Here is a 15,316-nt window from a genome sequence, read left to right as displayed (position 1 = left end):
TAAATCTAATATTATTCTAAAATAAAGTTTATTTACAAAACGCTACAGGACTGAGTATCTGCATTTTTCTAGGGAGATCTATGAACTTTGCATCATTGATCCATTTTCAAAAATATTTAAGACCCACTGTCCAAGGCTTCCTGCGCTTTCCTTAACCACTACTTCCTACATAGTCTGCCTTCTTCCTGCTGTCACCACCTTCCCCTCAAAAAACAAAACAAAATTTAGCCAGGGGCTAGGGGAGGGGAGCGTGGGAAATTACCGTTTAATGGGTACAGTTTCAGTTTAGGAAGATGGAAAATGTTCTGGAGATGGATAATGGTATACAACACTGTGAATATGCTTATGCCACAAAACTGTACACTTAAAAATGGCTTAAATGGTAAATTTTATGTTATGGATATTTTACAATTAAAAACTAAAAATAAAGAAACTGCTACTGATATATGGTATCATATAGATAAACCTTGAAAATATTATCTACATGAAAGAAGCCAGGCACAAAATACCACATATTATGATTCCACTGAGATGAAAATGTTCTAGAATGGTGGTGACAGTTGTACATATCTGTAAATACACTAAAAAGTATTGAAATACATACTTTCAAATGGTATGTGAATTATATCTTAACAAAGCTGTTAAATACTTGAATTCATTTTAAATCTAGCAACACATTTATTTGAACTTATGAAGACCTTAAGTGGTATCCAGCAAATTCTGGAACCAGATTCTGGTGACATGCTGGAAAAGTAAGAACAAATGAAAAGATTGAGATTTAGAACAGATGGCAGGGCCGATCAAGAAGGTCTGTGACTGGGCATGGCAGCTCTCCAGGCAAAGGAGGAGAACAAAGGCAAGAATATGAAACACACTAGCTTAAAGTTGATCAGAAACTTTTATTCTGGTCCCTGCATTCATTAAGCAACCAACACAAATCATTTTCTTTGTCTCTGCCTCAAACAGCAGCAGCTGCATCCAGACAGAAATGGAAGACACAGCCATGGAAGACCTTATAGAAAAAAGCTAGCAGGTTATTCTGGCTTAAGTAAAGTTAGAGCAGGAACATGTATAGTGCGACTTTCCAAGGACTCTGTTCTTCAAAGCTGAGGCCTGCAGAGGGCTAGCTGAAGGATGCAGGTGAAGGCTCACAGAAGTTCCAGCTCAGTAATCAATCCAAAGTACCTAAAAAGACAAAGAACAATGTATCAAGCAAGGTGCCTCAAGAGCTGGGTGAGCATAACAAACTGGGCAAGGTTAAAGTGGAAGCTGCTCTGGTGCTGGCAGTTCTCTACAACCAAAACACTTGTTTAGAAGAATAGCCATCCAAAGATCCTGGGGGGAAACAGTCAGTGCAGAGGGTGGGCAGGGGGGGATTAAGCAGACTTGTCTGAAGAGTTAGAATGGAGTTGGGAAAGGCCTAAGAAGTTACTGTGTTAGTTAGCGAGCACTTACGGAGACCATACAAGGGGAGATACAAAATACATGAGATAAAGCAAGGAGTTTATAATTTTTTGAGAAACTTTCAGTTCAAGATGGGATATTGAGCTCACAATTTCTATGTTCTAGCCTCTCCTACCTAAGATTCCATTCAAAAGGGAAAAAAAGCTTAAAAAAGACATAAATCACCTGGTGAGCATGGCTCAGTGGTTGAGCATCGACCTATGAACCAGGAGGTCATGGTTTGATTCCTGGTCAGGACACATGCCTGGGTTTTGGGCTCAATCCCTAGTAGGGAGCGTGCATGAGGCAGCCAATCAATGATTCTCTCTCATCACTGATTTTTCTATCTCTCTCTCCCTCTCCCTTCCTCTCTGAAATCAATCAAAATATATTTATTAAAAAAGACATAAATCTACAACAAAGAATTGAGGGGGTGGGATCTATCAACAGTTAAGAGATTTCAACAAAAAGTTAGTTGAGTATCAGAAATCTGACTTATGTATATTTATCAATAATGTAGAGGGGAAATGAGCCTAGAATGAGCACAGAAGGAGCTGCAGCAGAGGCAGGAGCCCATCGGCCTAGGAGACCCATGGGGAGGCTGCAGACTCAGACCCCAGGAATGGTGGAGACAGAAACAGCTGACTCCGTCTCCCCACAACCCTCCCTGAATGCAGCACTACCAGAAAACAAGACTGTTAACCTAACTTGGCAGGAAAGTATCAGAGCTTTTAAAGGACCAAAGGAATTATCTGGAAAACTAGCCAGCTCCCCACAGTAATGCTCTCTGCATTCTGGCCTTTGGGGGATACGACCATAACATCTCAAGAAAATTGCCAGGCAAAAGACAGACAGACAGACAGACAGACAGACAGACACACACACACACACACACACACACACACACACACACAGTTTCCAAAGTCCTTCTTATTCCCTCATTTTACGATAGAATGAAAATCACCAGTCATGTGAAGAAATCATACACGTGAGAAACCAAAATTTACTTTTTAGAAAAAAAAAAAGTGAGAATGCAAATTTCTGCTAAGATCAACTGATAAACCTGATTAAAATTTTTTTTAAAAAAAAAATCTAGGCTTTACCTAACCAATGGACACAGACAACAGGGGGATTAGGTCATGAGGGGGACGTAGGGGGGGGGGGGGTAATGGGGGAATAAGGACACATATGTAACACCTTAATCAATAAAGAAATTTTTTAAAATCTAGGCTTTAAAGAAGCTTCAAGAAAAGGAAAATCCAATATGCTGAAAAGGCAAGAACACAAAGCAAACCCAGCCTTCAAAGCTAATTTCCCCCTGAAGGCATTTGCCAATCCAAAAAACAGAGCTGAGAAACTGCTATGATTTTGGCAGGCTCAGTGAACCAAGATTCAAATCCCAGACTCAAGTGGGAAGGTCTGATAACCTGACCACCCGCCCCCCCCGCCCCAGCCCGCTCCCCGCCCCCCCCACACACACATTATTTAACACTGGAGTCCCAAATGGTTAAACTCTCAAGTAAGGCAAAACCAGAATTAAATCAGCCCCCTCACAGGCCTGCAGTCACGGTTCATATCACCAGTGATCCAAGCATCCTCAAATCCTGAATTTGGATTAAGGAGATTCCGCACTGATAAATGCCCCTAGGTGCCTTGCAGAAGCACATGAAAATCTTTGGAGAAAGATCTCATTATATAGGCCTCAAATTATCCAACAAATAATACTTCAAATCCAATGAACCATGTACTGATATAACTAGGCAGACAGAGAAAAAAGATCCTGAGACTGTACCAACAGAAACAGTAGACCAAAAAAAAAAGAAATACTTCAAAAGGCTTGGGTATTAATGGGACACAGACTATAAAACAATTGTGCTTATGTTTAAAGAAATAAAATGCAAGCTTCAAAATACCTGCCGAAAGTACAAACAACAGTGACAAAATACATTTTAAAAATAACCAAATAGAATTTGCAGAACTGAAACATATAAAAACTGAAACTAAAAAAAAACAACAAAAAGTTTAAAGGAGATAAGGTCACTGAAGAGAGAGCAAACTGCAAGGTCAGAAACATTACACAGAATACATCATGCAGAGGCAAAATTATGGTTGCATTTTAATATCTGTTAATCATGCAGGGGTCCTCAAACTACGGCCCGCGGGCCACATGCGGCCCGCCGAGGACATTGATCAGGCCCGCCAGGTGTTTTTGCCGCAGCTGCCTGTCCTGCTTAGCAGCCGGGCCACAGTGCGCATGTGTGGAATGTGCGCCGCACTCTCCGACTCCCCTCCTTCTCTCTGAGGGACAGTAAACTAGCCCCCTGTTTAAAAAGTTTGAGAATCCCTGGTTTAATGGGAATCCCAAAGAAAAAGGAGATAGAGAAAACAAACCAGAGATAATATTTCAACAGTTATTGGCTAAGAATTCTCTAGGACAGATCCACAGATTTAACAACTCTCAGCATACCACATTAGAAATCTACACCTAGATACATCAAAGTGAAACTACAGAAATATCAACGATAAAGAGAACATCTCAAAAGCATTCAGAAAAAAATAGAATAACAAGTAATTCTTCAATGGAAACCGAAGTAGACTGATAGCTTCAATGTGCTAAAAGAAAAAAGAAAAAGGCAGCTACCAGAAGACCCAATCTAAAGGAAATTCTAAAGGATTTACTTCAGAAAGAAAGAAAATGATCACAAATGGAAGATCAGAAATATAGAACGGAAAGAAGATAGTAGTAAGTATATCGATAAATTTACATATCATTGACTGAATCATTGCAATACAACGATAATGCCTTATGGGAACCAACAAAGACAAAACAAAAATCCCTAACGATAACATGTGTGGCAGAAGAGGGACTTATAAATGAAATTAATGGATTCTAAGATCCCATATTGCTGAGATTGAAAGGAAAGGTGCTAAACACTGAAAGCTTTCCCTTTGACATCAAGATGCTTGGCCCATGTGGCTCAGTTAGTTGAATGTTGTCCCATGCACCGAAAGGTTACCAGTTCAATTTCCAGTCAAGGCACATGTCCGGTTTGTGGGCTCAATCCCCAGAAAGGGGTGTGCATGAGGCAGCCGATTGATGTTTCTCACATTAATGCTTCTCTCTCTCCCTCTCCCTTCTGCTCTCTTTAAAATCAATAAGAGCATATTTTAAAAAAAGATGCTTGCTGTCACTACTACTCAACACTAATTGAGATACTAGCCAGTGCCATATGGCAAGAAAAAATTTTAAAGATAAGGATTTTTAAAAACTTCTCAAAATTATCATTATTGGAAGATATTACTATGTGATTAAGGAAAGCCAAAAGAATGAACAGATAAATCATTAGAATTAATAAGAGTTGAGCAAGAGACTAGGTGCAAAATTAACATATGAAATCAATTACATTTCTATATACTGGCAATGTTTTATAAATGACATTTTTAGGAAGATACCACTAACAATAGCATTAAAAATATTAAGTACTTAGGGGAAAACATCTAACAGTATATGTCAAGATTTCTTCAGGTAAAATAAAAAACTTAATTTAAAAAAATTAAAGATCTAAATAAATGAAAAAAATATACCAGGTTCATGGACTGGAAGATACATTATTGTAAAGATATCATTTCTCCCCCAAAGTAATCTATATGCCATTATGTGACAATACCATTCATATCAATATCCATTTTTGTGAAATTTGACACGCAGATTCTAAAATGTACATGAAAATGCAAAGAATCAAAAACAGCTAAAACACTCAAAGAACAAGGTGGGAAGATTTGCTCTCTTGGATAAAGCTCCTATAATTGAGACAGTGTGGTACTGATATGGAAATAGATACACAGATCAATAAGAGAGAATAAAAAGCCCAGAAACAGCCCTAACCGGTTTGGCTCAGTGGATAGAGCGTCGGCCTGCGGAATGAAGGGTCCCAGGTTCGATTCCGGTCAAGGGCATGTACCTGGGTTGCAGGCACATCCCCAGTAGGGGGTGTGCAGGAGGCAGCTGATCGATATTTCTCTCTCATCAGTGTTTCTGGCTCTCTATCCCTCTCCCTTCCTCTCTGTAAAGAATCAATAAAATATATTAAAAAAAAAAAAAAAAAAAGCCCAGAAACAGCTTTGATTTATAACAGAGATAGAACTATAGAGAAAATGATATGGACAAGTAGACAGCCAAACAAGAAGGGAGAAAAACAAAAAGAAAAAAACTGGATGCCTACCTCAAACCAACAGATGAAAAGTCAATTCTAGTTTTATGAAAGACTAGAGGCCCGGTGTACAAGATTCGTGCACTGAGAGGGGGGCCTCCCTCAGCCCGGCCTGAGCCCTCTCACAGTCCGGGACCCCTTAGGGGATGTCCACCAGCTGGCAGTCAGACATCCCTCTCGCAGTCCGGGACCCCTCGCCTGCAGAGGCGGGTGAGGCTCCTGCCATTGCCACTGTGCTCACCAGCCGAGAGCCAGGCTCTGGCTGAGCAGTGCTCCCCCTGTGGGAGTGCACTGACCACCAGGGGCAGCTCCTGCGTTGAGCTCCTGTCTTTTAATAAAAAAAAACAAAATATCCAAAAGAAAAATAGAACAACCCCCCACAAAAAAATGAATATGCATATGGAAAGATGCTCAACGTCACTAGTAATGAGGGCAAATTAAAACCACAAGGCAATTTCATTGACAAAAATTAAAAACTCTGATAATACCCAGTGCTGGTAAGAATAAAGAGCAATGAGAATTATCATATACTACTGGTACAAATGTGAATGAGGTAATACAGGAAGTTCAGCAATACCTACAAAAGGGAGATACACATATCCTGTATCCGTGGAATTTTATACATACACATACACATACACACATACATACCCAGAGAAACACATATAAAAATATTCATAACAAACTGTTCATAATAGCACACACCAAAAAAAGGTTACCCAAATATCAACATTAAAATGGTTCCACTGTGGTATTGTCACATAATGGCATGCCATACAACAAAGAAAATGAAAGAACTAGATATATGTGTAACCACAAAGATGAATCTTATAAATGAATTAACCTAAAGAAAATAGCTATGAAATGGATGCTGACGAATGAATACGTCCAGTTTAGTTCTATTTGTACAAAGTTCAAAAAAATACGAAATTCAATCCTCATATTTACAGATGCATGCTTATGTGGTAAAATTATAAAGAAAATCAAGAAAGTAATTACCAAAAAGTCAGGAAACAGTTATGTCAGAACAGGGCACGGGAAGGAATATGATGGAGAAGAAATATATATGGAGTTTCTGGGGGCTGACAATAGTCTATCTCTTTGCCTAGTTGGTGGTTACAATGTTGTTTATTTTATTATTTACTGTCTTTACATTTGTTCATATTGTATTTCATAAGGAAAAACTTACAAGAATATACATATATACATTTATTTGCATAAAATATCCAGATAACAGTGACCTGCAGGGAAGAGACCTATTTGAAGTATTAAGAAACAGAAAGAGTACACAGGAAGACTATTCACAGTACTGTTTTCAAATTCTACACTCAACCTACAGATAAAGCCTGGAAGACTTAATTCTGACAATATAAAATGTCATCAGCCTCAACAATGTCCAAGAATAAGTGTAGATGACACAAAGCAAGAGCTAGAAGTGGGCTAAAAGCAGGAAAGGAAAAGACAGGTGCAGCAACAGTCATACTTTACAAAGAGTGGAGACAAGAGAAAGTTGGGTACAACAAAAAATGGACACTTTGGTGTGTTATATAAACTGTAAAGGTAACAAAGGAACTAAAAATAATGATACAACTACCAAAAAAAAAAAACACGCCGAAACCGGTTTGGCTCAGTGGATAGAGCGTCGGCCTGCGGACTCAAGGGTCCCAGGTTCGATTCCGGTCAAGGGCATGTACCTTGGTTGCGGGCACATCCCCAGTAGGGGGTGTGCAAGAGGCAGCTGATCGATGTTTCTCTCTCATAGATGTTTCTAACTCTCTATCCCTCTCTCTTCCTCTCTGTAAAAAATCAATAAAATATATTAAAAAAAAAAAAAAAAAAAAAAAAGGAAGGCCCTCCTAGGTTTGGCTCAGTGAATAGAGTGTCAGCCTGCGGACTTAAGGGTCCCGGGTTCAATTCCCAGTGGAGGGCGAGCAGGAGATAGCTGATCAATGATTCTCTCTCTCATCATTGATGTTTCTCTCTCTCTCCCGCTCCCTTCCTCTCTGAAATCAATAAAAATATATTGTTTTAAAAAAAGGAGGAAGGGATTTATGGGGCAGTATAGGTTAGCCCAGTGGTCGGCAAACTCATTAGTCAACAGAGCCAAATATCAACAGTACAACGATTGAAATTTCTTTTGAGAGCCAAATTTTTTAAACTTAAACTTCTTCTAACGCCACTTCTTCCAAATAGACTCGCCCAGGCCGTGGTATTTTGTGGAAGAGCCACACTTAAGGGGCCAAAGAGCCGCATGTGGCTCACGAGCCGAAGTTTGCCGACCATGGGGTTAGCCAAATCTTAATTTATCATAGCAGGAATTAATAACATCTGCAGTTGATGAATCAAGGAGGAAGCATATTATTTAGAAATATGAGTAACCACCTGAAAGCTAAAAACAGAAGCAAAAGGGTGAGAGGCAACAGCTGCATTTCACTATAGCTATTAGGTAACTGATTTTTTGTTGTTGTTAATCCTCACCTGAGGATATTTTTCCATTGATTTTTAGAAAAAGTGGAAGGGAGAGGGAGAGACAGAGAGAAACATTGATGTGAGAGAGACACATCGATTGATTACCTCCTACACGCACCCCGACCAGGGCCGGGGAACCTGCAACCGAAGTACATGCCTTTGACCAGAATTGAACCCAGGACCCTTCAGTCCGAGGGCCGACGCTCTATCCACTGACCCAAACCAGCTAGGGCACTATTTGATTTTTAAGCACGAATATATATTGCCTTGATTAAAAAAAGAAAAAGGTAATTTTCTACTTAGAACATACACTTCTAAGGACATAAGAACATTTATTTTAACAGGTACAAAATAATATAATATTGACTAAATCGATAGAGGCTAAAATGGTCAAAATTCTGATATATTAATGTAATATAACAGAGGATTCAATTACTGAGATTATTCCATTGGAAGTGAAAATGAACACATCTACCACTCAATAAATGGCATTTACTAAAAATCCAAGCTAAGGTGCCTCATTAGCGCAGTTGGTAGCACATCTTTCTCATAAAAGTCCAAGCTAAGCACTATGCCATGGAAGAGGGTGGGACGGAAAACTGCATTAAGATCTCTCCACTTCCATTCCTGGCACACTCCAATTAACTTATTATCCACAGGGCACTGGTGTTATATCTTTAAAATGCAAATCTGAAGAGCTGGTAATTAAAAATGAGCAGGTAAAGTAGGGGCCCAATATTTTTGATTGGAAGACTAATAGGAAGTCAGTCACAAGAAGTTGCCTGCCTTACGTAGGTAGCTAACAAGTTATTTTTAAGAATAATGAGTACATGAACAGAGAGGCTTAAGAAAATGCTATAAATTAAGAAGATACTTGAAGGTGGTCATGGAAATTTATCTTTGAAGACATTTAAAAGAACATCTCAAAACGGCCAGGAGCCTAGATTGATATAAAAATGCAAAAGAAAGGTGTAAATATAATGAAATAAATACATCAAGAAAAGATTTTGGATGGTAATAAGGCTTGAAGGAGGTAATGAGAATACCTTTGTATAGTGAAGTCAGAAATAGTTCTAAAAGAAGGTAGCTGAAATGAGATATTTCAAATATTTGCTATTTCAATTACAAGATTTAGTTAGTAAACCTGAGTTCATCTAAAATTCCTAAGAACAGCTGAAACCGGTTTGGCTCAGTGGATAGAGCATTGGCCTGCGGACTCAAGGGTCCCAGGTTCGATTCCGGTCAAGGGCATGTACCTTGGTTGCGGGCACATCCCCAGTAGGGGGTGTGCAAGAAGCAGCTGATCGATGTTTCTCTCTCATCGATGTTTCTAACTCTCTATCCCTCTCTCTTCCTCTCTGTAAAAAATCAATAAAATATATTTTTAAATAAATAAATAAATAAAAATAAAATTCCTAAAAACAAACAGATATAGGTAAGTATGGAATCTCTCAAGGCAGCAAAATAATCCCTTAACACAGATTGTTGAAGAAAAAAAGGAACAAGAAGTACCCTTTAAATGTTGGCAATTGTTTCTGGTTTCTAGCATTAAGAGGGGAAAGATTTATACCTAGGACAAGATCAAAGTGGGAATTAAACTTCAGAATCCACCTACCTCCACTTCGATCTAAATTTCCCATTTCTTTATGATTAACAATCCTCAGGTAGAAGTTCTAGTTTCCCAAGGAAACTGAAATTTCTAAATCTCACCAGATTTATCAAATTAGTTGTTCCTATCTATAGGAAGTAGGGATAAAGAATTATCCCTACACAAACAAAGAAGAACCATGCATCCATTTTATATAAGGTTTTGAACTCAGATCATTAGCACAGAAGAGACAGCTAGAAATAATTACCCACTGGTAGAGAACTTACCTTCCAGAAAAGCAAATTCATCCACAGCTTCTATTGCATTATCTGAAACACAAGGTAAAGGGACACCTGACTACCTCTGGTCATTGGGACATCAGCCCCCACAAAAAGCATAACCCACAAACTGAAGGAGGCTTTATGCAAACCAGGGTATTTATAAAATTTGTCCCTTTGCTAACTTGAAATCCATTTCTACTCCACCACCAAATCTTACCTATCAGCTCTCTCTCTACAAGAGTAAGAAAGGCCTGGGCAAATACTGTTCAGTAAAGGGAACCTCTTTGCTCTGAGTGTCATCAGAGAAGAGTTTAGCAATATAGCAGGGAAAGTGAATATACAATATGTGAAAGCGTGCACATGTATGATGGTTACCACCTAGAAAGAAAACTCAGAAATCAAATCCCCAGTTTCTAGGGGGAAAAGAAATACCAAGCCTGGCACAACCTGGCAGAAAAAATAAAGAGGTCCAGTCAGGTTTGGCAACAGCTAGACTCCTTTCATTCTCTGTCCCAGCATCACACCAGCCACCCAAAGCATAGAGACTCTAAACGTAGGGCTTTCTGGCACGATGGCAGCCCAACTGAAATCATAGACAGAGACCCTTTGGCACCTCTCATTTTACAGTGATGCCTTCGTAACCCCTAAGAGGGAAAGCTTCGCCCAGCCTCCTCTGCAGCAGATACCACAGGGACACCCTACCCAAATCTCTCCTCTGGAGGGTTTTCCTCTTTCCTTGTTGAGCACAGCAGTAGGCATCTTTTGCAATAGTCTCCACAAACAGCTCCTGTGAAGCAAACGGGAGAGGTGTACAGTAAGCCCTCACTTAATAGTCTGAGACTTCAGGCGAAACGCCATATAACCAAACCAATTCTACCTTAGACTAAGTGATATGAACAACAGTTCAGCTCCTATGGCACCTCATCCACATTACATGGAAAGGATGTGGAACAGATACCAAGTTATCTGAGGATCTGCTGTATTCGTGGGTACTGGCACAATTTTTGAGAGCTTCTATTTGTGAGTAGGGGGAGGGTGGAAAGGGGGCTCGGGTGCTTGGGGAGGTCCTCAGGGGAGCTAAAGGTTGCCCTGGACTTCATGAAGGTGTATCCCCCTTTCCCTTACCCCCATGACACGTCTCTCCTCCCTCATTTGTAAATCACCCCATTCATTCACTAGAGACTCCTACAAGGTCTGTGGTAGACACTGGAGATGCAAATTAAAGGTGGTTGTCCGAGCCGTCAGGATTAAGCAGGTGTAACAAAGTAAAACTACCGTACACGACCCTTTTACAGTCTTTCCTCTCTACACTCACACCTCCCAATGCGTCCCCAGCACCTCCCACTTCCGGCTCTTCGGGACACCTCGTCGGACCCTCCTGCTCCTCCACCTCCTCCATCCCAACGCCGGCCCACGCCACCGCTAAGCCCCGCCCCACGCCGCCGCTAAGCCCCGCCCCACGCCGCCGCTAAGCCCCGCCCCTAGCCAAGCCCCCACCCGCGTCCCAGGGCCCCTCGCGCTCCCGCCGCACCGCGGCTCGTGCCAGAATGAAGATGGCTTCCTGTCCCGCGAGCGTCACATCAGGGTCCGCCTTAACCAAGGCCTTCACTCGCGCCAGAGGCAGCCTCGAGAGACGGGCCCCGGACACACTCGTCGGACCTTGCGGCTGCGGGGCCGCTGCCTCCCCACCGGACCCCTCCTCTTCGCGGGGCGGCCCGCTTCCTGCAGCGGCCGCCGCCATCCGGCCCGTAGCGTGCTGCGCGCGGCCCCCGCCTGTGCGCGCGCAGGCAGCGCCAGTCCCTTTCCCGTGCGCGCTGGAGGCCACGCCCTCTGTGGGCGCGGGGCCCCGCCCCTCGCGCAGCCCCGCGCTCCGACTTGGAATTCGGCGCGGTGTGTGGTGGTGGTTTAATGTAGGTCCTGCTGCTTCTCGCTGCCACTGGACTAGTGACCTCCTTTTGGGTTCCGGGTGACCCTCCGGTGCCGTCCGGCCTAGTTGAGCCCGGGCACCGCCCCTTGGTTGGTGAATATTGTGGCTGGGAGGTGCTGGTGCCGGGACAAGCGCTCAGATCAGGAGAAACCCAGACCCGGCCCGCTAGAGTCTTCGTCAGGTCAACGCAGATCGATACCCAAGGCTGCAAAGGGCAAGTGTCCCCCAGGGAGGCCCGGACTCCCCAGAAGGCCCAGCCCGCCGGAAGAGAAGAGGGAGCGAAATCTGGACCAGCTTCAGAGAGAATTAGATGCTCTTGCGGTAGGGGTAGGACTTGGACAGGCAGAAATGGAAGAAGTTCAGTCCGGACAGAAACCACAAGAAAAAAGTATACAGGCTGGAAAACATGACGTGGCCATCACAAGGCATCCACATTTATTCGGTCACGTCTTGCATCACAGCATTGCTTCGCAAACTTTGTTCACAGGATCCCTTTTTACTCTTAAAATGTATTGAGGACCCCAAAGAGCAATAGGTTATATTGATATTTATTGTATTAGAAATTAAAACAAAGTTAAAATATTCATTTAAAATAACTAATACGTTGCATGTTAACATAAATAACATTTTTATGATAAGTAACTTCTTTTAAAAAATAAAAGTTTCTGTAAGTTTTCATAGACTAGATACTTCTGCTGCTTCTGTATGTTAACATCACTTTTCATGTAGATCTGGAAAACACTCCATCTTCTTGAGGGAATGAGAATGAAAACAGCAAATAACCTCTTCATATTTGTAACTGTTTTCTCTCTTTTCCACAGCCAGTGCGGCTGGAGAGCCGGTCCAATTCCTGAGTAGAGGCGGCTGGGGATTGAGAAATAAAAGAAAGAGACAAGACACAGAGATAGAAAGAAAAGCTGGGGCTGGGTGGACCACTGCCCTCTTCTGATGGAGAGACAGTGACCCAGAGCCAATGCAGCCAGTTTATATTATACCCCCAAATACCAGGAAGTTTCACCAAAAGATCAAGACAAAGGAGATTATTTGCATTCTTGAGTAGGCCCTGAGCATTCCTGGTGGTAGGCTGGATTTAGATATCAAAACCCACTTCCCCACACCATGGGCTGAAATGAAGGTCAAGCTGACAACACCCTTGCCCTTTTGGCAAGGCTTGTTCCCAGGGCAAGGCTTTGCCGACGCCACTGGGTTCAGCTGACAATAATTAAAGAATGCCCATGTGCCTTCCCAGGGGGCCCTCAACACATATTATTAATGAAACTGAACTGTAACGGTTCCTTTTAGTGTCTTTCTAGAGACACCACCAAGCTTCCTCCCAAAGCCCTAGCAACAGCCAGGCCAAACCATATCGGACTAGTCTCCACAGCTAGAGTTTGTGCAGATCAACTATCCTTGCCCAGCAAATGAACTTTTAATGTAAAGCGGCCTAATACTTCACCCTCCGATCATGCTAACTAGCCATTTTCTACACATGCAATAGGAAGAGACATGAAGCCTGGCTGCCCTGCATAGGAAAACCAAAGACTTTCTGAAAGACTCCCCCCAGTCATCTCCTGCAACCGACCCCTTCCTCTCCACCATAAATAGCTTGCTGGTGGGGAGACTGATTTGAGCTTAGTCTCTGGTCTCCTTGTATAGTTGCCTCAAAATGAATCCTCTCTGCAAAAGACCACTGCCTTTTCAGTTGTGCAACGCGCAACGAACCCACTTACCTGGATTGGTTACATTAAGAAAATAGTTTTGTCCCTGGCCAGGTGGCTCAGTTGGTTGGAGCGTCGTCCTGTACACCAAAAGGTTGTGGGTTTGATTCTTGGTCAGGGCACATACTTAGGTTGCAAGATCAGGAGGCAACCAATGTTTCTCTTTGACATTGATGTTTCTCCCTCTCTTTCTCCCTTCCTCTCTAAAATCCTCCAGTAAGTATAAAAAAAAGAAAATAATTTTTACTTCATGGACCCCTAAAAACGGTCCTCAGAACACACCCCCAGTGTTCCCCACACCACACTCTGAAATGTACTGGCATAGAAGAAGAGTTGGTATTTGCAGTTACAGGTTTCTCCTAAGGCAATTCTGTTTTAATAGCTCTCATTTTTTAAGCACTTACTATGTGCATGGTTCAAAGTGTTTTACATTTATGTGTGTCGTATTGACTTACATTATTTTAATAACACCCTTTTTGAAGTAGGTAATATTTTAATCTTGTTTTACAGTTGAGAACATTGAGACAGATGGTTAATTCACTGAGGGATAGAATGAAGAAAAAAAGTGGAGTCACTATAGTCAAGTTGTTAAATTCCTAAAATCAAATAGGTTCATATGTGAAGAAACAATTATATTCTTGTTTTAACTAACCTGAGAACTTAAACTTTTGAACTTTGCAGTCCTGTATCAATGCCCAGATATACATCAAACCTCCAGGTTACCTTCTGATTACCCCCTGAAGAACTAAGGAAAGAATATTCATGTATCCAGGCTTCCTAATATCCATTATCCAAACTGTCTGACATCCATTACCCAGACCACCAGTCATCTTCTAGAATATTACCATCTTGGACCATCCAGAGGCTAAGAGTGCAGGATGGATTCTTCTCAAGAATGTACTTTTACTCTTAGCTTTTCTTTTTGCTTCAGAACACTCAGGATAATGCCTAATTATGTTTACAGTTTGCAAACCCTAAGGCCCTTGAATAAATCTTTATCATTTATTTCTAGCCAAAGCCTCCTGATTTTATTATGCTTGGTTGACGTCACCCACAGGGTAATGTGGTGCAGCCAAGATGAGGCTGAATTGGATAACATCTGCTATCACTCTCCATTCCAAATGAGGCAAACACTACTGACTGGATTGGCAGAGAGCAAGAGGTTTGGCCAAGATTACAATCTTCAGAAGCAGGGGCCGGAGTCACTGAAAACTTCACTTCAGCCTCCTTTAGGACCTCAGTCCTGAGTCCACCTTCAGATTGCACTTGTGGATACTCCTGTACCTAGAAAGTTCCACACTGTGTAAAAGCATGGTCAGGTTCTTGTGTCACCTTGCAGTAGAACACGTCATGGAGAGTATTTCAAAGTAGATAAGGACTAATGGCAGTGTTACGCAAAGTGCTGAGGTCCCAGAAAACCTCAGTGTATAATTTGTGGGTTCCAAAGTAATAACCCGGAGGACTGGCTGTGAAAGACGGGGGTTTATTAGGACTTACGCGTGCACTGGTGGCAGCCAACCAGTGAAGTTTACCACCGTACCAGCTGCCACTGGTGAAGTCATCCCGCTAAGTCCCATCCGGCCTGTGGACAGGACACACCAGGGCCAGCTGGCCAATGCTACTGTTTTGCTGCCACCCACACAAGGTTTTATAGAGTACAGAAAACAGAGAAAAACAGG

At 42.0% G+C, this 15,316-nt stretch overlaps 1 protein-coding gene across 2 annotated transcripts; it reads right to left on the bottom strand.

Annotated features, from left to right (window-relative positions):
• Nucleotides 1-485: 485 nt before the first annotated feature.
• POLE4 (DNA polymerase epsilon 4, accessory subunit) lies at nucleotides 486-11,912 on the bottom strand. 2 transcript variants are annotated; one of them, XM_079792467.1, is made up of 4 exons: nucleotides 11,524-11,911; nucleotides 10,695-10,779; nucleotides 9,999-10,040; nucleotides 497-1,185 (listed from the first exon to the last, which is right to left on the bottom strand). In XM_079792467.1, the coding sequence occupies exons 1-4, from the start codon at nucleotides 11,731-11,733 to the stop codon at nucleotides 1,172-1,174; spliced, it is 351 nt and encodes a 116-aa protein (XP_079648593.1). In that variant the 5' UTR covers nucleotides 11,734-11,911; the 3' UTR covers nucleotides 497-1,171. The 2 variants fall into 2 exon arrangements, with proteins under 2 accessions (XP_079648594.1, XP_079648593.1); XM_079792468.1 differs by lacking the exon at nucleotides 9,999-10,040 and having other exon boundaries at nucleotides 486-1,185; nucleotides 11,524-11,912.
• Between the last annotated feature and the right edge of the window lie 3,404 nt (nucleotides 11,913-15,316).

This window comes from Cnephaeus nilssonii, assembly GCF_951640355.1.
Source record: "Cnephaeus nilssonii genome assembly, chromosome: 15".
NCBI classification, from domain to species: Eukaryota; Metazoa; Chordata; class Mammalia; order Chiroptera; family Vespertilionidae; genus Cnephaeus; species Cnephaeus nilssonii.
Note: the sequence above shows the minus strand (reverse complement) of the source record. Positions and strands in the feature narration are given on the sequence as shown.